The sequence below is a fragment of the Juglans microcarpa x Juglans regia genome, chromosome 1S (genome assembly GCF_004785595.1).
Source record: "Juglans microcarpa x Juglans regia isolate MS1-56 chromosome 1S, Jm3101_v1.0, whole genome shotgun sequence".
NCBI lineage: Eukaryota > Viridiplantae > Streptophyta > Magnoliopsida > Fagales > Juglandaceae > Juglans > Juglans microcarpa x Juglans regia.
The window spans coordinates 28,015,164-28,040,333 of record NC_054595.1 but is presented as its reverse complement, the minus strand read 5'-3'; the positions used below and the strand labels follow the sequence as shown (position 1 = coordinate 28,040,333).

The following is a 25,170-nucleotide window of genomic DNA, read 5'->3' as shown; positions in this document are numbered from 1 at the left end:
ATTTCCGTATTAGAATTTCCAAAATAGAAATGAATCACAAGTTATAATTTGATATATATATATATATATATATATAAATAAAGTTAAAGTTTATATATAAATGTGGTTTAAAATGGCATGTACAAAACAATATTTATAATCTTTTTGCAACAAATTATTTTTCAGATTCGAATCTCACAGCCTTGCATTTGCCGAGAAGACCAGAACGCCGGGGGGGGTGGAAATGCCACTTGCCACTTACCACTTACCACTTACCCTATGTCCTACTCTTTGTTAAATTGTGTGTTCCACTTGCTTCCGTGTTCCACCGCCATTCCTCTCCTTGACGTATCCTCCCCAAACCGCACAGCCTCTCTATCTCTCTTTCGACAGAGGCATTTCATCATACACGTTGAGCAATGCTATGAGGTTTGCTTCACACGTCACCTTCTTTCTTATCTGTTCATTTTACGATATTATCCGTATCTCTACCTATTTCTCTGGTTCTTTTTTGCAAGATCTTCTAACCAGTTGAACTCATCTCTTGCGTCGCCCTTGATATATTAGAGGTTTTTGTGTTTATTATTTAAGCAATAAGTACAACGCATTAAAGCGTTTTCGTTTTGATAACGTTGGAAATGGCTTCAAATCACGCTAACTCAATATTCATATAATTGGTTCCTTTTCGTTTTGTCCACACACTAAGTGGTTTTCTACATGCTCCACCGCTTTTATACATTATTTTACATATATGTATGTATATATGTAGTACCTTGTTCCTACGTTTGCTTATTGTTATTGTTTCTGCTTATTCAACCTTCTTTGATAATATTTCTAAATACTGATCTGAATCCTTCAGATCAAGATTGGCTTTCTCTCACTTTCAACGTATATGTTCTTTATGTTGAATTGTTACTTGACTCCTGGACTGAATTCTCTCTCTCTCTCTCTCTCTCTCTGTGTGAATATCGATTTAATATACGAGGGTAGCAGGGCTTATTCCTATATTTCTGCATCACCTGAAAATTTCAGCTTTATGTAATATTCACTGTAAGATGAAAAGTCAACTCAAAATGTAGAATTCATGAAATGCTTCATTTTGGGGAGTGCAGGAAATTAGAGGCCGAGGTTTTTCGGAGATTGCTACCAGTATTTTACAACATAATGTTGCATTCGTATCATTTGAAAAACTATACATTATTAATTTTTGAAAGATGTACGTTATTGAAGAAATTTTCCACTTTATGGTAGAAGATTTGCCATCTCTTGACAAGACTACAAGAACTTTCCAACTTAGTGACGTTGTCAACCTGAATTTTTACCCGTTTGATCTCTTTCTTTTCATTTCAAAACTCCCATGGAATTCGGAGTCATTGGACTGTCACAGAGCCTGAATGTTACTATTTGATCCGTCCCTCCATTCCCTCATATATGTTATCACTTATGTGAGAAACGTAAGCGTCAACTTAGAAGAGGAGCCATTGCAATGCCACAATTTGAACTTTTTAATATCAATATATTCAAACATTCCCATCAAAATCAAGTTGGTTTACTTTGAGGCTTTTTGATATATCTGATTGTATGTGTTGTTATTTTGCAGCAGGCACAGACCCGGTGGAGGTTACCTACTTACGCATAGAATTTGGCATTCCCTGCTATAGATAAACATGAGTTTCTCTCTGTGTTCATCATCTTCCGAGCTAAAATATCACTGTGTTGAGGGACTGCGGCGTTCAAATGTAAATCCACCAATGTCCAAACCTTCTTTAAGGGTTTGTAATTCTAGTAGAAGGGATAATATTCAAATGTCCGATCGTGATCCTAGGAAAATTGCTGTTTCAAACCACTTCTTGCCAGGGCAATTAGAAGGACCATACCTGCTAAAGAAACCGCTAGAAAAGCCTAGTGAGAAGCTTGAGTATGTGAGGACATTGTTGATTGACAACTATGATAGCTACACATACAATATTTACCAGGAGTTATCTATTGTTAATGGGTGTAAGCTCTCTCTCTCTCTCTCTCTCTCTCTCTCTATCTATATATATATATATATCTGTGCATGAGTACAGCAACTCATTCCTCTCATCCTGTACTTTGTCATCTTCTGGTGCCTGCTTAGCCTTCTGTGATTGATCATATTCCTACGTTCTAAAACCTTCTCTTTGCAACTTCTCATCATTTTGTTTCCACTGAATTAAAAAAGCAGCTCATATGCACGTTTCACATGTGATTATTAATGTATGGGCGACTTGTGAGTTCTAGCCTAGATTGGTTCCTCTTGTATGAAATTGACCTTAGAAACATGGGACTTAAAAGGTGAAAACAACCTGAACTTCTTTTTATGAGCCTTATTGATATATGCTGAAAATTTTGAGGCATGGCATTTATCGTAACAACAATCCATAGTTTTAATCATTTTTTTTTTATTTCTCTTGTTTCATTCGACAGTTTTGAAAATGTTGCTGCAACTTCGAAGGGGAAACCAAAGAGCCATTTTGGGTCGTTCCATTTTGTATCAAATATTGGATGCTTGATGCGTGTTTAGTGAATAAGTTTTGAAGTAAATTAATATGAAATTCATTGGAAGGACAGGCAGTTTTTATTTTATCATGCACTGTATTGCTTAACATGCCTTTCTTCTACTATGTTGCTTAAGAACCCAAGCATCTCGGATGTATAATTTGGAGGTTTTTATTGCAATTACCTCAAGCATATTACTGGAACATTGACTGGTATATTCCTTATATGGCTATATTTTTCTTTTGAAACTCTTTCCCTTTCTTTATATGGTGCTTTTAAGCGTGCGTAGTATACTTAGTTGGAAAGATAATTGTTATTTTATGATAGTTATGTCCTCTCTTGATGACGTAATAGCTTTAAATTTGTGAAACTTTTGGATTTTTTGACCATTGGGGCCAATATATTTATTATGAAATGATATAGCCAGAGAAATAGTGTGTACATGAAACTTCCTTTCTCATCTTCATTGTTCTGCCCTTGCGGGACAACAAGGTTGACGGCGTCGATGCAGAGATAGTTAAATAATAAGTTCATATTCACTGGTGCGAAACTTGTTTTGAAATCTCCTTTTGTTTTGATATTGTGCTAGTGCCTCCTGTGGTGGTGCAAAATGATGAATGGACTTGGAAGGATGTTTGCCACTACTTGTATGAGGAAAATGCATTTGATAATATTGTTATATCACCAGGACCTGGTTCTCCAACATGCTCGGCGGATGTAGGTGAGAATGCGATGGACTTTTGTTTTAAACCTTTTTATTCCCCTTTTTAGCCATGATAGCAAAAGATAGTCCTGTGAAGGGTGTGCTCCACACACAGTTCTGTGACACTCTTCACCACATTTTTAGCTATCATTGGGATATGGAAGAGTGTACGCTGATCACATTTACAATTTCTTCCACATACAAGTAAGATAGAAGAAGCTTAATTTTGACAAGCTTTATTCCTGGTAGCTGTCAATATTATTGACATCCTAATTGGAGTGCTATATTTTGACTGGATGGTAATCTCAATACCATCTTTGTGATCTTACATAGCGAAAAAACTGATTGCAGAAAATAAAACTGTCAAAATTAAATTGATTGGATGGTTTCTGTATCTTTCTTTTTTAGTAGGTTAATAATGATTGTTTTAGACATTGTTTCAATCTTATAGGAATATGCCTTCGTTTGCTGCTTGAGTGCCGGGATATCCCCATTTTGGGTGTTTGCCTTGGACACCAGGTATTTCCCTAAACAGTTATACATATTTTTTTTAATAAGTAAAAAACAGTTATACATATATATATGTGCAGATTATTTAACGATGTTGAAACATTGCTGTTAACAATATATACCTAAGATTTTCCAAAAAGATCAGTTGACCTATATACAAATTATGGGGCCAACATTTTAGAAAATTGAGGGTCTCAAGGATTTCTAATCCTGTAGAAAGACACTACCTCTTTTTTCTTGTTTCTCTTTTTTTCTTCCCACGCAGCGGTGCAGAGTATAGCTCTCTCTCCTTCCTTCTCTCACTCACATACATCGTTTAAATTGGACCTCTTGTATTTGCTGCTGTATTTCTTCTTGGATTATGCCTTATATTTTGCATATAATCAAATGAAATATGTTTTCATACGAGTCTTCAGGTTTTTGCTTGTGAATAAAATGTTTTTGGTCCTTAAGTGGGGAGCATAAGGCAGTGTTTCTCCCCTCAAGGATCAAGCATCTGCTTGTTTGCCTTCTTTTTTTTTTTTTTTTTTGATAGGTTGTTTGCCTTCTTAAATACAGTTATTCACAATCTTTCCCTGTTTAACTTTTCTTTGGAACTACTTATGCTTTTGCAGGCATTAGGTTATGTGCACGGTGCTCAAGTTGTCCATGCATCTGAACCAGTCCATGGACGTCTGAGGTGTGGTTAAAAATCATTACAAAGTTATGTGATTTTCAATTTGGCATTTGTTTAGTTGGCTGATCTCATCACTATTAAATGGAGCATGCTTTATAATTGAGAAATGATGTTTTGAAGCTTTAAGCTAGTGACATTATTTTCAAAAGGTTTATAACTTTATTCCTTGTCCAATACAGTGAAATACGGCATAATGGGTGCCAACTGTTTCATGACATTCCTTCTGGAAGAACTTCAGGGTTCAAGGTCAGTCTGCCTCCATATATCTGGAGTATGGGATTTGTTGTTCTAAGAAACAATAAAAAGAACAGAGTTTTAAGATGAACTTTATTTGATACCTCTTCCATGGCGCAAGCTCTTTTTTCCCCCTTTTAGCACCTACATTTAAATCAGGTATTTAGGCACTTAAGTACTATCATCAGAAGATCTCAACTGTTTGCTATAGATCTCCCTTTCTATTTCTATATGCTTGTGGTTAGTGGAGAACAGCCATCGGACCGGATTTGTCGTAAAATTGAGATTATTTTGTTTCCTTCCTTATCAGAGAGGGGCCCCTTAGGGAGTGGGGCTTATTTATTGAAAGGGGGAGTGAGAGGGGAAGGAAGAAAGGAAAGGGGGTGGGGAAGGTCCGGAAAGCCCTCACTTTATTGATGGGACGTTTTGATTCATTCATTCTCTATTTATTTCGTTTCTTGTTCTATATTGGAAACTGTTCTTGTGCTATGATATTAGTATAGCATAAACACTTCAAAAGCATGGCCAAGTGATCTTTTAGTTAAGAATGATACTCATAAATTTTTGTCAAAAAGCAAGACCAATGTGTAAATTCTTAGTTAGAAAATTATAGTAAAGTTTGTTAAGATGGGTATCATATGAAACTCTTTAAGATATACAGATTTGCATGTTTACATTTGAAATATGAATGAATAAGTGAAGCCTCTGTCTTGCACATGATCATTTTCTGTTTTAGAAAGTGTCTCAAGTTCATAGAAGCTTGGACATTCTTCTGGTCTTGTTTAGCTGCAACTGCATGTTCTTCTTCCACGAGCCTATAGAGAAATTATCAGCATCACTCCTAAACTCCCGTTAATTAAATCTAATGGCAGGTGGTTCGATATCATTCACTTGTAATAGATCCTGAATCTCTCCCAGAGGAACTCATTCCTATAGCTTGGACCTCTTCCAGCGATGCACTTTCTTTTCTTGAGACCCGTAAGTCTAACACTATCTCAGATGATTGTGAGAGTCAGATTGGATGTAGTAGGTCTGCAAAATCTTTTTTGGAATGTGAAAATGGAAGTCGCCGGCCTTTCGTCTTGTCTGACAAAAGTAAAGGAGTTATCATGGGCATCATGCATTCTTCCAGGCCACATTATGGTTTGCAGGTGGGTAACGTGGTACTTCTGTAAAAACATTTATAGTTTTCAACTCTGCTTCTTTGCATGCTATTCTCTTGACTTTTTTTCTACCTTCAGTTTCATCCAGAGAGTGTTGCTACACATTATGGGAGGCAAATATTCAGTAACTTTAGAAAGATAACAGAGGATTATTGGCTGAGATTGGGGCCATACACTGGTAAACTGGAGCTCTTATAAGATTGTTCTTGTTTGGTGAACCTGCATTGCATCAATTGTCCCTCTCTCAAATATTTATTTACTTATTCAATTGTTGGAAACTCCCAAAAGTACGAGCCAGACAAAACAATGGGCACACGTGTGAATAAAAGAAAATATGAATCATATGATATATATGTATAATTCCCCATTTGTTTTTTGTGTGAGGACAGAATGGGTTAACTGTCAGGTTTCTGGTTAACCGTGATTAGATGAAGTTTGGCTTTTTAACATTCTTGTATGGCTGTTGATGACTGGTCCTATGAATGTTAGTCCTCGAGCATTGCATTGTGTTTATTGACTGATGGGTGGTTTGATCTTGACATGCAGCCTGCATTCTCTGTACCAAAACTAAAATTTACCAATTGTGTTTTCTTGCCTACCCCATGATTAGCTCATAACTCTCAAGTTTCTCCTTTTTTGACACATGCATAAGTTTCTCCTTTTTTGATACATGCATATGCGTTGTGTACATAATTGCCCTGTGATTTGCTCTGAGCAGTAAACTTCTTTTAGCACGCATGCAGGTACCCTGTGCCAGTCAACTGTTCGGAGAAGTTCCTAGAAGTAGGCATATAGTGAATAATGCAGGTGACCAATTATACAGAAAAGCTTCCCAAATTAGCCAATTAACACATAATGCATATAAGAAGAGTTATTCTGGTGTGTCCAACATGGTAAATATTTCCCATCCAAGCACTGATGTTAGATTTCTGAGACTTGAATGGAGGAAATTTGATCACTTGGCCAGTCAAGTTGGCGGGGCACAAAGTATATTTTGTGAATTGTTTGGACATCATAAAGCTGAAAACACCTTTTGGTTGGACAGTTCTTCAATAGAAAAGGTTGGTTCCCAACTGACTACTCCTACTAACTGAAAGAAGTTTTTTTTTTTTTTTGTCACATGCTCTAACTTGCAATGTTGTGATTTTAAGCAAGAATGTGTCTTCTATCTAATGGCAATGACTAAGAAAATACCACAGAAACATGACTGGAAACCGCGTACTTTACATATCATGGAAACTTATTGTGCAGGGGAATCAATAGGGCAGATGTTGGAGCATTACAACATGTCTGTGTATAACTTATTATGGAAACCATATACTTTATATTCAAGCTTAGATAACATGGATTTATAATTCGGTTTGCATTATATGAATTGTATAACTTACAGGAATTTGTTGATGCATTTTTCAAACTAATATTCTGATAGTTTTTTTACTGATTACACTTTTAACAGGCAGGACTTGTTTCTCATCCATATTAGATTTTCAACTTACAAACATCAAGAAATGCTGGATCACACCATATTTTTAGTAATTGTTTGTGTGTAGATGGGAAAACTTGATAGTCTAATCAGGACCACCCCCCCCCCCCCCCAAAAAAAAAAAAAAAAAAAGAAACACAAATATATTTAGTTGTTATTGTATGCGAAGAAAGTTATTGTCAATTATGGGTGGTCTTGCAACTCTACTCAACTCAGTTATGCCTCAAGTCCCAATTAAACTATGGTTGGCGCTATGCGTAATCATCAACCAAGAAAATTGGAATTTATGTTGGAAAAGTAGTTTGAAGTGATCAAATGGGTGGTCATCCAATATGAGTTACAGATTTCCGTAATATAAACTGGGTTTGAATTCTCTGAAAAATGGGTTATGTTATTTGTATTCTTGATGCCACTATATTCTTGTTACCTTTTTTTGGGTGTCACTGTTGTTTCATTTTCCCCTGATGGAAAACTAATTTGACATCGTCCTTTCTGTTGTAAATGTCTAGAAAAGAGCACGCTTTTCATTCATGGGGGGGAAAGGTGGGTCTCTTTGGAAGCAGTTGACATACAGATTATCTGATCAAAGGTCTGAAAATATCAATCAAGTAAATTTATGCAAACAAGTCAAACTTTTCATCTTCCCTTTTCATTTTTTGGCTTGTGCTTTCATGTGTTTCCGTTGATTACATAATTACCTAGTTTTCCCAATAGTGCTCTATTGGAGAATAGAAGATTATTTATTATAAAGAAAAGTGATATATAATTATCATTTGACAGTGATATGACTTTTAAAGGTGGAGGTTATTTATTGACCGAGGATGCTCATGGCTCTACCAAAAGAAAATGCTTGGAAGAAGGTTTTCTTGATTTTTTGAACAAGGTACTTGGTGAACATTGTTGTGGTAACTGTTTTCTTTGGGCACAACTGAGATGCATTCGTTAATGGCATATGGTTTCTACTGCAATCTTGGGTGTACCGATTATCTATGTTTAATAAGCTTATTTTCACCTATCAGGCCTAAAAAAGCATTGGTCTTTAAATGTACTGCCTTTATTATATCTCAGTAGAGGTGACAACCAAAGTAATTAGGCTTGCAACCTCAAGTTGAAATTGGAGAATTACTTAATTATTGCCGATCTTGTTAGGATGAGTTTTTATGGATTAGTTCACAACTTGCAAGAATCATTGATATAATTTTTCCCTTCTGAATGAAATATTAATCCAAATCATTGATATAATTTTTGTACCCTTCTGAAGTGTAAATTATGTGTCCTTATGCGTCTTAAGATAGATGTTCATAAAACACGTTGGTAGTGAAGCCCAAAAACTTGTGTCACATATGCATCTTGATTTAGAAATATTGCCTGAATGGTATTTCTTTCCCGTATTTCAAATACTTCGTACAGTGCCCAATAAGTTATTGGGTGTTCTTTTAATGGTTTCAGTACCTGCGGGATTATTAACCGTACCCTTTTTGGAGAATGTTAATAAATTCCAAAATCCATTTCGTCGTCCCGTAGCGACAACTGTCTTTTTGATTGGTACTGCAGTAGCCCTTTGGTTGGGTATTGGAGCAACATTACCTATTGATAAATCCTTAACTCAAATAACTTTGTTTCTTATTCTAATCTAGGCGTACTGATCCAGTTTTGATGTATATTTCCTGTTTGATTGATATTTGTGCCAGGAGCTTCTGTCCTTCCGTTACGAAGAGAAAGATTATGAAGGACTTCCTTTCGACTTTCATGGTGGATATATTGGTTATCTCGGGTATGCAGTTAAGTTTATTCTCGTTTCATATTCTAAAGTTCTACCACTTAGATAAAAGTTCCTCGATACATTCTTTAGAATTGGTGGCATGAATCCCTTTCTTCAATTTATTCCCATTCAAAACCAATCTTACGCAACATGGACTTCAATGCACCATTTTATACAAACGGCTGCTGAACTCCTAAGGCCTCTTTTGTTTTCAGAAATCATCTCAACTCATCTCATCATTATAACTTTTCCAAATTTTTAAACAAAATACAATAAACAATTCAACTTTTTCAAATCTCAAAACAATAAGGACCGGTCTGGTGTATTTTGGGTTGTTGTTCTTTTCATGGGCTTTTTGGGTCATTAGGGGATTTTTGGATCATTTTGGGCAAGGTGTTTTCTTGTATACATCCAATGTATTTGGTTTCTCCTTTGATATATAATATTTTTTACTTATAAAAAAAAATCTCAAAACAAAAATTATATTAAAAAATTATATTCTAACAATTTTTTATTTTATTTTATAATATTTTTATTCAACTTTCATCTTAACTCACTATCCAAACCAGGCCTAAGGCTTTAAAGGATATTTATCTTTCCACCTGATAGAGCAGCAGGACTACACATTCGTGGGAATTCATCATATGGCTGTAAAGTTGTCCAGGGAGGCTAATATTGATTTTCTTGTCGTGCAGGTATAACCTTAAAGCTGAATGCGGTGTTGTATCTAACCGCCACAAATCTAGGTCTCCAGATGCTTGCTTTTTCTTTGCTGATAATCTTCTTGTTGTTGATCACCACAATGATGATGTTTACATATTGTGTCTACGTGAGGAATGCACAGCCATGACATCATGGCTGGATAGTACGGAAGAGAAGCTTTTCAGCTTAAAACTGTCTGCGACAAGGCTAGAAGAGCAGAATTTCCAGGTTGCAAATTTTTCCCCATTTGAGGCAGGCTTTCGTGCTGAGAAATCAAGAGAGCAATATATGGAGGATGTCGAAAAGTCTCTGAGATACATCAAAGATGGAGAAAGCTATGAGCTATGTCTCACAACTCAGATTAGAAAAAGTATTGGGGAAATAGATTCCCTGGGACTTTACCTTCACCTAAGACAAAAAAACCCAGCACCATATGCTGCCTGGCTCAATTTTTCGAAGGAAAATTTATGTGTCTGCTGTTCCTCCCCTGAGAGGTTCCTTCGATTGGACAGAAATGGTACATTGGAAGCCAAGCCTATTAAGGGTACTGTGGCCCGTGGCGAGACAGTGGAGGATGATGAACAACGCAAGCTGCAACTGCAATACAGGTAATGTGATTGTGTAACTATTTTGAGCTTGCTCACTGAAAATAACCATTTGAATTACATATCAGTTTTTCTATGCATTTCATTTGTTTAATTGGAGTTCATTATCAGGGATAGTAAGCACTGAATGCTAGGCCAGCTAATGGGATCAAATGAGTTCAAAACGATAAAAACTGCTGTATTTTATGTCCGGAAACAGTAGCTTGGGTTCTTTTTTTTTTTTTTTTTTTTCTCCTTACCATGATCTAACACTCTCTCTCTCTCTCTCTCTCTGATTCTCTTTTGGGCCCGACAGTGAAAAGGATCAGGCTGAGAATTTAATGATTGTTGATCTTCTAAGGAATGACCTTGGCCGTGTCTGCGAGCCTGGCTCTGTTCATGTGCCCCATCTTATGGATGTGGAATCATATGCGACTGTTCACACTATGGTGAGTACAATCCGTGGAAAAAAGAAGTCGGAGGTAAGTGTAGTTGACTGTGTGAGAGCTGCATTTCCAGGTGGCTCAATGACAGGTGCACCAAAGTTAAGATCAATGGAACTGCTCGATTGTCTTGAAAGCAGTTCACGAGGGATCTACTCGGGCTCCATTGGATTTTTCTCATATAACCAGACATTCGATCTGAATATCGTTATACGAACAGTAGTTGTGCATGAAGGTGAAGCTTCGATAGGAGCAGGAGGGGCCATTGTGGCTCTATCCAATCCAGAAGACGAGTACGAAGAAATGATTTTGAAAACACGAGCTCCGGCAAAGGCTGTGATGGAATTTCTCTAGCGAGTTAGCATTGTGCGCTGTGGCTGCTAATCCATTTGCAAATGTGATAGATTGATTATACGACTATAGAAGAAAGAAAATTGTAGAGGCCTGCAAACTGCAGCAATGTAACATTTTAATGTAGCTTTTATTATTATTGGATTCATGATTGACATTATTTTGTTTTTATTTTTTTAAATAATGATTACGCGAAGGATGCAATAGTTTCTAGTTATCTTTTTCTTTTTCTTTTTTTAATTAAAATTTTCAAATTTACTCTTTAAATCTTGCACATTACATTACTTGTATTTTATAGTCTCTTGCTCCATCGACAATTAAGTTTCTAACTGAAGAATTGACATGGACGACAGATGTCACGTGCTAGCCTATAAAAATTGATACATTAAAACAAATTTTAAAAAATAAAAAATTAATAGGAGATGATGAAATGACTAAACTATAATTTTCTTAAATTTTCTGAATATAATATAAATAATTTAAAAATCCAGATTTTCTTTTTTAGAAAATGTTAAAAAAAAAAAAACTGAATTTTGTAAGAATTGAGGCCTAGTTTGTTTTGCATATGGTATTAGATGAATTGAGATAAAAGTTAAAAATTGAATAAAATATTATTATAATATATATTTTTAATATTAATTTTGTTTTGAATTTTAAAAAAATTTAATAGTTTATTATATTATAGATAAAAATTTAATAAAATTATAATAATTAAATAAAATGAGATAAAAAATTTTATAAAAATAAATTAGGCTTAAATCTACCCTTAGTTAATATAAAGTTACAGAGCCGCCTCGAGATTCAAGACTCAAGACGACAAGAGGATAAAGCAAAAAAAAAAAAAAAAAACTGGGGGAGATATGAATCCCGCACCAACCTCCACGCACACCAACCCAGTCATATTTTGGATCAACGTAACCAAACCCGGAGGACCATAGAAGAAAGGTTTGCCTTCGAAAATGGAGGGTAGGTGGGAGTTGCTTATACTATAAACTCAAAACCACTCCCACCAAATTCACCAACCGCCCTTCTCACCGATCCCTTCCTGTTCGTTGTTGTGAGACTCTAATCGATGGCTTCGTCCTTTCTCTCTACGAAGCCATTTCTCGGCTCCTCCAGAACCGACGACGCCTTCTCTGGACTCCGTTACCTGCCTTCACATCTTCTTCGTTCCCCCGTACACATTTCCATCCGTACCTCTACCCCCAAGAAGCTCCGTCAGTCTCTCCTCTTCTTCTCCTTTCCTATATTTTCATGAGATTTGGTCATTTGCTCATTATTGTTATTCGTAGTTCTTCTTCATTTATTTTATTTTTATTTTGAATAATTCCTGGCTTTTGTTCAATATATCTTCTGAATTTTTCTTATTTAGTGTGAATTGGTCGACTGCGATTTGCTTCTAAATTGAATTTAACATTAATAATTCCGGTTGTTGATTGATAGAAAATAAAAAAGAAGAGATATTGTAGGATTAGACTACTAAGTTGGGATTCTGACATGTTAATGCTGAATCGCAGAGATTCAGGCAGCTGGGAGTACGGGCGGGAATTATTTTCGCGTAACAACTTTTGGAGAATCGCATGGAGGTGGCGTCGGTTGTGTCATTGATGGATGCCCTCCTCGACTCCCCCTCTTAGAATCTGATATGCAATTTGATCTTGACAGAAGGTAGTGAGTAGATGTTATGGAAATCTTTGTAATAGTCATTACCGATGAGCATTAAGTCCCTTACATACAAGGGAGCATTTGTATGATATGATATTAGGGTTTGAAACTTGAAATAGTGTCGTACCGATTTCTCTTGATGAGAAATTTTTTCAAGGATTAATCTGAGTAGTTGCTGTGTCCAGGAGGCCAGGTCAGAGTCGGATTACTACACCGAGGAAGGAGACTGATACCTGCCGAATACTTTCAGGCGTTTCTGAAGGTCGAGTTCTTTTTTTTTACATCGCTATTCAGTAACTTATACTTTTGTGGCGCTCAGCTAGATAGTTAAAAAATTGTCTACTGCAGGAGTGACTACTGGAACACCAATCACGGTACTCGTACCCAATACTGATCAGAGAGGACATGTAAGTATTTACTGCTATATGGTAATAATATCGTGGGTTTGAAGAGGAAACGTTAGTGGGGATAAACAAGGAAAAAAGGAAATTTTATTTGCAACTCTGCTTATGGACACGCCAAACACATAACTGATTAGGAAGCTTGCCTTAGCAACTAATAAATAAATAGATGTATTTTAATTTTTTATTATTGATGTGGTCCCACAATAAGTAGCTGAACTGAAAAAGAAAAAGCTATTATGGAGTGTTAATAGACAGATAATTTCTTGTGTGTTTGTCTTTTTTCCTGCGATATATACTTATCTTACCCCAAATACTTGAGCACCTATCTTTTACCTATTAAAAAAAAAACACTTGAGCACCTGTTAAGGGGTCTTTATGTTAAGTATTGTTTTGACTGGACAGATTTAATTGTGGGTGCGTGTAGATGCAGAATGGAAAAAATCTTTTGAGTGGTTTTTATACAGCACTTGAAATGAGTGTATTTTCCCGTTGAATGATTGATCTTTGAAGTGGATATAGCTTTATAATTTTATTTTAATTTTTATATAGCGGTGGCTTTTGTGACGGATCCATTTCTGGTTGCTAGTATCTTTTATTTGAGGGGTAAACGTAATGGAATCATTCATCTTTTTGGAGGGGCCTAAATGCCTCTTTAGTTAATAGATGAATTGGACTAAATCTTGGTATGCTCAATTCAAAGTTTTTGCAAAGAGGCGTGCTGACTAGTTATTTATGTATGAATATGAATCTAGTGGCCAATGTAATTTGGGATGATATAAGGTTATTTCTAATCCACACAGTTTAGGTGATAAATATACTGATGCTCGAGCAACATAGGATTGGAATTGTTTTTCTGCTTTTATGATGCTCAGATCTCCAATAATATTGTTCCAGGATTACAGCGAAATGTCATTGGCTTATCGGCCTTCTCATGCAGATGCAACTTATGACATGAAGTATGGTGTCAGAGCAGTGCAAGTATGTCTTTTGCACCGGATTTATATCTTACCATTCACATTTTGGAAAATCAAATTTAATTGGATCTAATTCATGTGAATTCTATCTGTAATTGAAGGGTGGTGGTAGATCTTCAGCAAGAGAAACGATTGGAAGAGTTGCTGCTGGGGCTGTTGCCAAAAAAATCCTCAAGAGCCTTGCAGGAACTGAGGTGTGTGTGTTTTTGTGAGTTGTAGGCTCAAACTCTTTGGGTTTGTTGTCTGTTTCTATATGATTGTGAGGGCTCAATGAACAAATGAGACACTTTCATGTTAGTGTTCATGAATATGTTTTCCTCTTGGTGCGTCTGTATATTCCTGTTGCTAATACAATGTGTATAAACTCTAGTTTGTTTACTCAATTTTATTTAAAAAAAATGCAAATGCTAGTCAGTCAAGTGACTTAGGTCTAACTAAATTATTAGAAAAACTAAAAGCATTCATAGATATATGATATGCTGCGCTCATTTTGCTGGTTGTAGTTTGTGAGGTTGTTTTCTTAATGCTTTTTTATTTCTTCTTCAGGTTCTTGCTTATGTCTCTCAAGTTCATAAGGTTGTGCTTCCAGAGGATTTGGTTGATCACGATACACTGACACTTGATCAGGTAAAATAACTGATGTTGCATTCCTGTCCCATATCTCTATCCTATGTAGAGAGAGAGAGAGAGAGAGAGATTGTATCTTGTCTGCTTATATTAAAAATAGTTTTTAGTATAAGCAGACAATATATGTCTCTCTTTCTCTCTGTGGTATATAAATTTATTTTGATTATTATGTACTAATGTTTTTTTGTCTGACATGGTTTGGATTTAGTGATTGAGGAGTCTTGGGTGCACTGTGATTAATTCTCAAATGTAAATTTTCCTGACTATTCCTTTTCTAAAACATTACCAGATTGAGAGTAATATTGTCAGGTGCCCAGATCCAGAATATGCTGAGAAGATGATTAATGCTATAGATGCTGTCCGTGTGAGAGGGGAATCCATTGGTGGTGTTGTCACTTGCATTGTGAGGAATTGCCCACGTGTAAGAACCCAACAAGTTTGCATGTGTTTATTGCACCTTGACACCTAAAGTTTTGGAGGGCACTTTCTTGACCTTACCGCTGAAAGCTTATTAAAATGAATTTTCTGAAATATTATGAATATTTACGAATCTTTAACTGAAGGTATAACTTACATTATTTTGTATCAGGGCCTTGGTTCTCCGGTCTTTGACAAACTCGAAGCTGAGCTTGCTAAAGCTGTTATGTCATTACCCGCAACAAAGGGCTTTGAGATTGGCAGTGGCTTTGCAGGTAGAGAATTTTGCATTGCACTAGAAAGGCTATATTTATAATGTTTATTGAATTCTTCATGGGTTCTAATACTTTGTTTGTGAAAACCTTTCTAGGTACTTTTTTGACTGGGAGTGAACATAATGACGAGTTTTTTACCGATGAACATGGAAAAATCCGGACCAGAACAAACCGCTCTGGTGGTATACAGGTATTGTTATGTGATTGAATTTGGTGTTATTTGATGTAGGATGACTTATTTAAGACTCTCTCTGCCTCTCTCTCTCTCTCTCTCTCTCTCTCTCTCTCCCCTTCTCTTCTCTCCCCCTCTCTCCCCTTTGGGAAAGTATGGTTCACTGAGATGGCCTGTGTTGACGAGCAGGGAGGAATATCAAATGGGGAAATCATAAAGATGAGAATAGCTTTCAAGCCAACGGCTACCATAGGAGTAAGCTCTCTCTCTCTCTCTCTCTCTCTCTCTCTCTCTCTCCATACACACAAACCTCTGGTATGCTTGATTTTTTAGTTTCTAGACTTCCCATTTCATTGAGGTATGATCTTTTCCCAGTACTTGTGTGATAAGCTCTCTGTTTTATGGGCAACGTGGAGGGGTGACTTGAAATGGCTTGTAATCGTTGCCTACTTGTGTAGGTGATACATGCAATGTGGTATCCTTGTCGATGTATATAAGTATTTTTAAATGATATCCTTGGCAGTATTTTTTGATGTGTACCTTTCTTGTGAGATGTATGTTACAAAGTAAGCCCACTGTTTTCTAGGTTGAAAAGGCAGCTTTTTTAATCAAATTTAGGTATTGATACCTATTTACATCTTTTCTTTTCTTAAATGAGTATACTTATTTACATCTAACATGTCATTCATGTTATCATGCTTTGATTAATAATTTGAGTTAATTTATTTTACGACACTTGTGCAGAAGAAACAACATACAGTGAGTAGAGACAAAAAAGAGATGGAACTAATAGCTCGCGGTCGTCATGATCCCTGTGTTGTCCCACGAGGTATATCCCTAGTTTATAGATCGTATTTTATTCATCACCTTGGCCCGTCTGACCAATTAAGGTTTTCCTCCTGCCCCACCCCTCTAGTAGGCTGCAATTCTTGTTGTTGTTGAGTATGACTCACCACATCTTACTGATCGAGATCTTCCTTCTCTTCAGTCTTTTTAAAACTCATGCAAAATATTTTGTGTTAAAAGTAAGTTTGTTTGGTTGGGATGGTAATGCAGCTGTACCAATGGTGGAAGCAGTGGTAGCTCTGGTGCTTGTGGATCAACTGATGGCACAATATGCACAGTGTAATCTGTTTCCAATTAATCCAGATCTACAAGACCCCTTGTTTTCTCCGAGGCTTGAGCTTGAGCCAAACAACGTACACGTATGATGGATGACAAAGCCAGCTGTAGCATTTATATATTACCCTTGGCCTTCAACTCAAGTGTAATTTGTATTAGGGAAAAGCTGGGCTTGCATGTCTATGTGAATGCTAGTTCAGCGTATTCGTTTTTGCTTTTACTTTTTCTTTCTTTTTTGTTTTTTGTGGTTGTATGAATTGTTGGTAACTTAAGATAATTGATTCGGTAATGTAATGCGAAATAAATGACAGCCTGAGAGGCTGTCTTTTATGGAATCTAAAGGATTTTGTGACTTTATTTCATAGCCAATATTGGATCTATGGCTAGCCCTAGCTCCTGGTGCTCTACCAATTATTTGATTAAAAAAAATACGCTTTAGTAATTAATAATTTAAAATAATTATTATTTGAGAGTAAAAAAAATTTATTTTCGCAAATAAAAAATGTTTGAAACCGATTAACCAGACTTGCTTAGCTATAGCTCGGGGGAAAAAGAAAAAAGAAAAGAAAAGAGAGGAAGGGCTCCAGAGTCCAGGCCCCCAGGGCATGTAGGATGCCTTTATTTGCTTTGTTTGTGGATCAATTTATGCAATTTGTGTTATACTTGATGTGGAATATTTATTATATATATACCTCAACTTGTTCCTTTTTTTCCAGTCTCCATCCTCAACGATAGACATCAATTCTATTAAAATTGCCCTCAACTACCATCTTGACTTGACAATGCATTAATCATTCAGATTTTAAAATTATTATATATATATATATTTGGAGAAGCAGCTATACGGAAAAAGAAAATTTTTTGAAGGTATTTATACAATACACTATTTACATGGTATAATTTAATTTATAAGATTAAAATTTAAAATTTATCTTATAAATCAAATTATGTCACGTGGATTGTATATAGTATAAATGTCTTTAAATAAAGTTATTGAAAATAAAATATTACGAGCAGTTTATTTGTTTCTATGTCCATAATTGTAGCATAATAACTCTTTTAAAATTAAGAGAAATGAAATTATAAATTCAAATTGGTATGGTTTGCGAGGGGCTTATTCATTTATCAGCCTCCACATTGATTGCATAAAGCCTTTGCCTAAGCACAACATGTGCCATTTTTTTCTTCTTTCTTTAATATGGCCTTTTTTATGAAAGGCTACTCCATATTCCACTCTCACTCTTTAGTAGAAACTTAAATGTTAAAAGGAAAACTTTTGTATTATTCTACCTTCTATCTTATAACTTTCCCCATGCTCAAGGAAAGCTCCTCAAGGAGGAGGAACTTTCAAACCCTGTTCTGAGAGCAAAAGATCGCGATGTGTGTCATGTTATTGAAAGCATATTACCTCAACGTGGTCCAACGTCCCTTACACCAATCAAGCAACAAGGTTTCCATCCACGGCACGTAATAGGATACGTGCTAGTCAAAGAAAACTCACGTTCTTTTTATTTTCAATGAATTCATGAATATTATCTTTTATTTTAAAATGTGTCACCTCTAATCATTTTAATTAGTATGAGGCATTATAGATGTATATAAATTTGCTTAAAATATATTACATCAATAAATATAATTAAATCGAAGATAAAAATATAATCTTACTGAACTTATATCTGATATAAGATCAGGTGATGGTATACTTCCTTAAAAAAAAAAAAAAAAAAGTGATCCATATGCATTAAAAATTGATTAATCTATAAAATAGTGGGAGTCACCATCATCACCATGACACTAAAAATAATTTATAATTTTTGAAATTTGTCGTGTTGATTAGACATTCCCAACAGCCTAACATGGATAAGGATATGTGTGAATAGGGGATGAAATTGTCTTAAATGTTTAAAAAGGATAGGCCTTTTGCACTGATAAGAAAGCCAAAGTAGATTCCTTCTTAAAGTTCATCCACTGTCCACTAAATTACAAAGACAAATGGCATCGTGTTTGATGGATACAAAAGACATTAACGAAAATAAGTTAAGAAGAGACGATGACAAACATGAAATTACCCATCCATGTCCTTAATTAACGAATGGGCAAACCTTAAAAACGAGTTTTAGGTTCGACATTGTCACCTAGAACAATTGGGTCATATTGCATGCTTTGTTGTCCTTTTTCTTCAAAAGGATTGAAGCAAGAAAAACTTTAGCTTCTTTCTATAGGTTTTGACATAGAGGAATTTTACTCATCAGTCACTATTCACTCCCTCTATGGCCAGAAAACAAGTTCATTTCCCCCATGTTACTCCTCGTGTTTCTGTTTTCACCCTCCATCTATCTATCATGTGTGAACTACCTGATTAGACACGAGGCAGACTATTGCATGAAGGGTAAATAAGATAATTACAAAGAATTATAAATTCTGTATAATTTTCTAACCTTAATATCTTCTTTAATTCAAATAAATATAGATCGTACTATTTAGTATATGTCGTTCCTAATGGCAGAAAGTTCTTGATCAGAAAATTCCAATACTAGTTAGTCCAAAAAAGCAAAGGAACCACCACCGCCCATCATCATGCTCACCGATCAGCTTTTCTAATAGTCAACAAAGGGGCCATAAGAAAGTTAACTCGACAACTACAAAAGCATTATAATGAAAGAGAATTTACATTTACAAGATAGAAAATTCAAAGTAGACCCAATATTAAACAAAGGTTGAACATGTGAAAACTATGCAGTAAAACTTCTAGAAATGGTCCAACTACTAGCCGCCAATGTTTGGTCCATCTATCAAATCCCAGACTCAGGACAATTAAACAGATGCCCAATCTCAATTCTCTTATCCACTCCGACCATCTATATTGAAGAAAATGGGAAAAAAAAAAAAAATACATGATTCTGTCGAATAATTTTGGCCATGTTTCTGGGCTTTCATCACAAGTAGACCACCACTCACTCAAGTTTCTTGAGACCAGTATGAAGAGAAACGGAGAAAACAAAAGCAGTTCCAAGATAGAGAAAGAAAAGGAAGAAAGGTAAAGTAGGGCATGGGAAGAAATATGGAAAAGTTTTCCCACCCTAGCATCTAAATTTGAAATGGAAAGAATAAAAAGATTCACACCTCATACCTGTTTGACCTAAGGAAAGCTTGAACTATATAACTATTACTTTTTCTTTTCTTTTTTCCATGGTTGCTTGCCATTGTAGAAAGGTGGAGTGGAAACCACAATGCCTGTCCTCTAGCAGGCAAAGTATCATCCCTATTAGATCTTCCAACCTTTTAACACTACTTGTTCTTTTCACTCGATTCCGTGGCCTCCCCTTGTCTTCTTATATCACTTCCAAAAACTAGAGGCTGCTCTTATTTCATATATTCTTTTTTCACCTGCATCTCAGACACAGTTGATCATTCAAAATCCGGAAAAACATTCAGTATGGCGTGCATAAGATACGTGAAAGGCATGAAAATCACACCAGATAACAAAAACATGAGTTAAAATTAAAAAAAAAAAAAAGAAAAAAAAAAGAAAAAGTAAAGAAAGACCTCTAATTATCCTCCTTGCATAATTAATGATACCTAGTTAGTGGCTTATGGAGTGCTTCCTAGTACTGGGTTTCAAATATTTGAAGTGTTCAAAATATAATATTGCTCTATCCCAAGTTCTACGTTATTTTAAAATGACACGATTATAATGGAATGGTAATAAAATCAAACTTTGAAGTAGTATTTACATTATATTAAAGGAGATATGATTTCTAATTAATAATTTAATATTTTTTAAATAGTAATAATAAATAAGTAAAAAATTAGATTTGCACTTAGAGCACTCTCAATGGATTAACTAAAGCTAAAATACATTTTTTATGAATGTAAGATGAATTTAGCTTTTTGCTATTCCATTCACATAAGTCTCCACATTGGAATAGCCATTTTTTCATTATATGACAATAAAATAATATAAGATGAATTTGACTTTAGCTATTCACATCAAATCTCCACATTGGATTATCTATTTATTCATTGCATAGTAATGAGTAATTAATAATTAATAATTTCAAAAATATTTTAATATTTTTAATTATGAATTTATTTTATTTTATCATATTTTACTATTCATAATATTATATATTAATTAGTAATCATATTCTAATTATATTTTTCCAATTGTCATTTAAAAGGGAGAGAGAAATAATTGATATAAAATATATTTGATATATGAATAGTTACTTTCAAATTTGAAAATTATTTTGGAAGTAATTGTAGCTAAATTATTATTTAAAATTTAGCTAATACATTATGATGCCATTTTATGTTCTAATAGCTAAATTCTCAGATTAATTAATAACTAATCCATTGAAGATGCTCGTGTGTAAAAACTCAAAAAAAATTTAAAAAAAAAAAAAAGGCATTTTAAATTGAAATGGGCTGAATATTAACGGGTTAAACTTCAAACTCAATAGACTACAAAGGAAAAACCAATTCCCCTTATCATCAAAAAGTGGGGATGTGACTTTCATGGTCTTGAGGAGCATAATCACACAAAAAAACTCTTTTTTCCGGACCACGGAACTACCTTTACTTTGGACACCCCACAAAGATCTGAGTATCTGCCAATTACCAAAATAACCTGGCATCCAAACCTTTTCAGGTGTTTCATTCCAAATGACTAAAATGTCACCGACATCCATTACAAAGAAGGGTGGCACTTTTTTTTTTTTTTTTTTTTTTATGCACTTTTAATCTTTTTAAAAAAATTTACATCATTAAAAAACACTTTATTAATCATTAAGTAAAAAAAAAAAAAAAAAAAGGTTGAGAACCATTATCAAGATCCCTAGCATTTTCCTACAAAGAATTGTGTAGTGTCGATCGGCTGATAACAGGGGGCACTTAAAAAGTTCAAACCCAACATTATCTATATTTCCTTCTCACCCTTCTATCATACATTAACAGCAGCAGCATCTGGCTTATAAACTAAACTCGATCAGAAAATCAAGGAAACGACATGATGGGCATGGAAATATGCAAAAACTGACTACTAAAATCTGTTCGTTATATATAATTTTTTTTTTTAAAAAAAAATAAAGAGTAGAAAGGGAATGGTTACCTTTTTGGTTTGTAATACTGTTATGGTAGTAGTCTAGGTGTGTTTTGGGGAAGCTTGTTTGAAAGCTACAGTGGGAGCTATTCTGGAACTCCTCATCTGATGCTCCGAAACTAGTTCTCCGGCAAACCAGTCGAGCTTCTCAAAATTGCTTTGATCTCCAATCCTCTTGCCTCCAAAGAGCACCGACTCAACATTTTTCTGTTTTAACATCTCCTCTGCTAATCCATTGAGTATCTTTACATTGCTGGGACTAGAATCTGTATCTACATTGGGTCCACACCGATCCAAGCTTGACCCGTTTGTCTGTCATACCGTCATTTATTGGAAAGGTGATTCAATTAGATATAAATATAATCCAACTACTAGCTATATTAAAATCAAATTCCTCAACAGTCCAGGCAAAAAAAAAAAACAATGCAAACCAAAATTCTCAATAGATAAGGCAGAGGGATTCAGAACCAAGTAGACCCAGTTAACAGAACAGAAGCTATGGAATTCAATGGCAGAATAAATAGTATATTGAAATCAAATCCCCCTATAGTAACATACCGAATGCTTAGTCACAACACGCTGCCAATTCCATATTCCACCAATAATTTAGTTACATAATTGCTTTGGATCAATATACTAAACACCAAAACTCTAAAAAAAGGAAAGCATAAGGTAGGACTGAGTGATCTGACCAAGTGCTTGGCCAGGAACCAAACTGGGAAAGTGCATCGCATTCAATCAGTGATGCTACGTAATTGACAACTCCATAGGTGAGAGGCACAGAGTACAGCCACCCAAAAAGCGTCCCGAAGAAATATCCCGAAAATGCATTTCATTTTTTTTTTTTTTTATGTATTTTTTAATTATCATAAATATTTAAAATTAAGAGAAGCCTACTGCCTTTACTGAATGAATGCGTGGTTAATCTTATGTAAAATAAATTTAAGATACTACTTTAAAATTAATATTTATATAATTTCTTTTTGGGGGCGGCCGTTCTCAAAATGTCAAACCAAAATCACCAACTTAAATATGCAAAGTCCAAGGTGAAAAATTAACTTTTTATGCTAAGCGGAGTCTTGAGTTTGAGTAAACGTAAATTCTGTATTAAATGAGTAACGCGCCGCCTTACCTGAATGCGGACGTAATTACTGCTTCTACACTGGCTGAAGGCCATGGCCACGGACTGGTCAACTAAGTCGGCCGAGCCGTCCCCCAAGATACGAGCCATGGGTCGAGCCCACTCCTTGGCCGTCCAATTCTTGATCTGGTCGCAGTCATGGTTCACCTCCAGAAGCTGACCCGTTCCTATGGAGAGCACCAACAGGTCCTCCACCCCTCGTACGAACGGGAACTCTTGTTTGTTATGCAACACGTGCGTGATTGCCGCTGCCGTTGGGTTGCTCATGGCTAAACCGCCGTCAACTGCCACGCACCGGGTTTGGCCGTCGATGGACCGCATTTGGACCGGCTCGAATAGGCTCGGTTCCGCCGAAGTGGCGCGGCAGACCTCCCATAGACGGAAGTCGAAGCTGTCGGTCTCGAGCGCGTCGGCTCGGGAGAACAGAAACGGTGCCGTGCTGGACAGGTCGTAGCAAGGGATCAACACTGGTTTTAACGTGTCTTTGAGCGTTAGGTTCCTGTTGTTATCCGAAAAAGCCTCTTTCATCGCTTTCTCCAAACCGACCGCGGATGCGCTGGTCGATCTATATGAGCCACCTCTGATTAGTCGCCTGAAGAAACCAGCGCCGTTAGAACCGGAACCAGAAGAGCGGTAAAATCTCTTCCCTTGTTCAGCCAGAAACCTCCACGTGTCGTCAGCCTTGAAAATTGGACGTCTCTGGTCTTTCGAGGAAAAGAGCATGGCGGTGAAAATACCTCCGACGCCGGAGCCGGTGGCGACATCGAAATAATCGGCGATTCTGGCTTCTGAATTACCGGATTTCACTTTGAGCGCGTTTTCCAAATATGCCAAAGCTTTACCGGAGAGAATGCCTCGCATGCCAGCGCCGTCGATGCTAAGAATACAGATTTTACCCCTCTGGTTCTTGATCGCCGAGACGCTATTATCGACGGTGGCCGATTGGACTTGGGCTTGAGATTGAGGCTGAGCCTCGGTGGCCGGGGAGCTATCGGTTTGGGAACCCAGAGCTTCTGATCGTCGTAGCCGAAGAGGAACTTGCTCTCCAGGATGGAGAAGATTTCGTAGCTGAGCTTGTCGGTGTCGATGCTCGGTTCCTGCATTTCCGACGGATTCGAACCCATTTGCTCGAAGACTCTGAGGAAGTTTCTGATAGAAAGAAGCGCCTCGTAATTTGCTCTTCGAGGAACCCAATTTAATCTTCGTTTTAGGTATTAGATTCCTTCCCTTGCATGCCCATTCGTACACACACCTTTAACAGAACTTAAAGAACGAAACCTGTAAAGAGTTTAAAAGCCTCTCTCTCTCTCTCTCTCTCTCTCTCTCTCTCTCGCTCAAACATGGCTGAGCAGCAAGAGGTTTTTTATTCTTTCTGCAATTTTCTTTTTGTTGTTACAAAATAATAAGAAAATGGGGTTCGGGAATTTAGGTCTCAAATCACAGTTTTAAACGTGTTTTCCAGCTTTTCCTCCCCAATTAGAACATTCTATAACACCGCTTAATATTGATAACCTCAACCCAACTTGTCCAACTCGTCCCCTTCAAATAGAACGAACCCAAACAAGAATCTCCAAACGAAGCTTTCTCTCTCCGAGTTTCCTCCTAACCAAACACCGTCACTCTAGTTCTGCTCCAAAACAATTATATCTCTCTCCCAAAAATTAAAGAAGAAAGAGAAAGCAGAGAAAGAACCCTCGCAACCCCTTGGCACAATCCCCTTCCCCACACTCTTCTTTCTCTTCCCCGATTTGTTTCTTTTTAGCAAAGCACGCCAAATTAAAGCAATGGCGCTCTACACACATATATGGGGAAAACTCAACGGACAGACCAACCAACCAGCAAAAACAAAAACAAAAAAAGCCGAAGAAACCAGTGGAGGAGGCAAGAACGCAACAGTTGCAGAGCATGTCTGTTTTTATATACGAAGCTTTTAAAAGACCCCATTATATATCTATTTTTCTCCCCAACCCCATTCTGTAAATAATTTTCAACTTCCCATATTTAATTGAGAATTTTTTTAAAATTAAAAATATCTTATAGATAATACGAAGTCAAATACAAATGAGACAAAATGTAAGTTATATTAATTAGAAGAGAAATACTACATATACAAAAAATTATAAATTTTAAATATTTTAGTAGAATACATGTCTTTTTTTAAA

The 25,170-nt window shown here is 36.0% G+C and overlaps 3 protein-coding genes and 1 long non-coding RNA gene across 7 annotated transcripts; 2 read left to right on the top strand and 2 right to left on the bottom strand.

Moving 5' to 3' along the window:
• Positions 1–254: 254 nt before the first annotated feature.
• LOC121247580 (aminodeoxychorismate synthase, chloroplastic) lies at positions 255–11,311 on the top strand. 4 transcript variants are annotated; one of them, XM_041145953.1, is made up of 14 exons: positions 255–408; positions 1,583–1,977; positions 3,089–3,220; positions 3,654–3,721; positions 4,327–4,391; positions 4,568–4,634; positions 5,495–5,773; positions 5,864–5,963; positions 6,518–6,846; positions 7,778–7,857; positions 8,049–8,151; positions 8,960–9,042; positions 9,726–10,340; positions 10,633–11,311. In XM_041145953.1, the coding sequence occupies exons 2-14, from the start codon at positions 1,647–1,649 to the stop codon at positions 11,111–11,113; spliced, it is 2,733 nt and encodes a 910-aa protein (XP_041001887.1). In that variant the 5' UTR covers positions 255–408; positions 1,583–1,646; the 3' UTR covers positions 11,114–11,311. The 4 variants fall into 4 exon arrangements, with proteins under 4 accessions (XP_041001887.1, XP_041001888.1, XP_041001889.1 ...); XM_041145954.1 differs by lacking the exon at positions 255–408 and adding an exon at positions 415–548; XM_041145955.1 differs by lacking the exon at positions 255–408 and adding an exon at positions 594–732.
• Positions 8,708–25,170, bottom strand: LOC121247584. The gene is made up of 3 exons (XR_005937260.1): positions 25,156–25,170; positions 16,185–16,188; positions 8,708–8,873 (listed from the first exon to the last, which is right to left on the bottom strand). It is a non-coding gene; the product is annotated as an uncharacterized LOC121247584 (long non-coding RNA).
• On the top strand, positions 11,972–17,101 carry LOC121247583 (chorismate synthase, chloroplastic). The gene is made up of 13 exons (XM_041145958.1): positions 11,972–12,327; positions 12,628–12,778; positions 12,961–13,037; positions 13,124–13,182; positions 14,074–14,157; positions 14,255–14,347; positions 14,700–14,780; positions 15,070–15,201; positions 15,370–15,472; positions 15,568–15,662; positions 15,834–15,899; positions 16,389–16,473; positions 16,701–17,101. The coding sequence occupies exons 1-13, from the start codon at positions 12,183–12,185 to the stop codon at positions 16,853–16,855; spliced, it is 1,326 nt and encodes a 441-aa protein (XP_041001892.1). The 5' UTR covers positions 11,972–12,182; the 3' UTR covers positions 16,856–17,101.
• LOC121247581 (patatin-like protein 6) lies at positions 21,875–24,960 on the bottom strand. Its single transcript, XM_041145957.1, is given in 3 exon segments — positions 21,875–22,179; positions 23,000–23,991; positions 23,994–24,960. Coding segments are annotated over 3 exon segments (1,401 nt in total). The 5' UTR covers positions 24,133–24,960; the 3' UTR covers positions 21,875–21,909.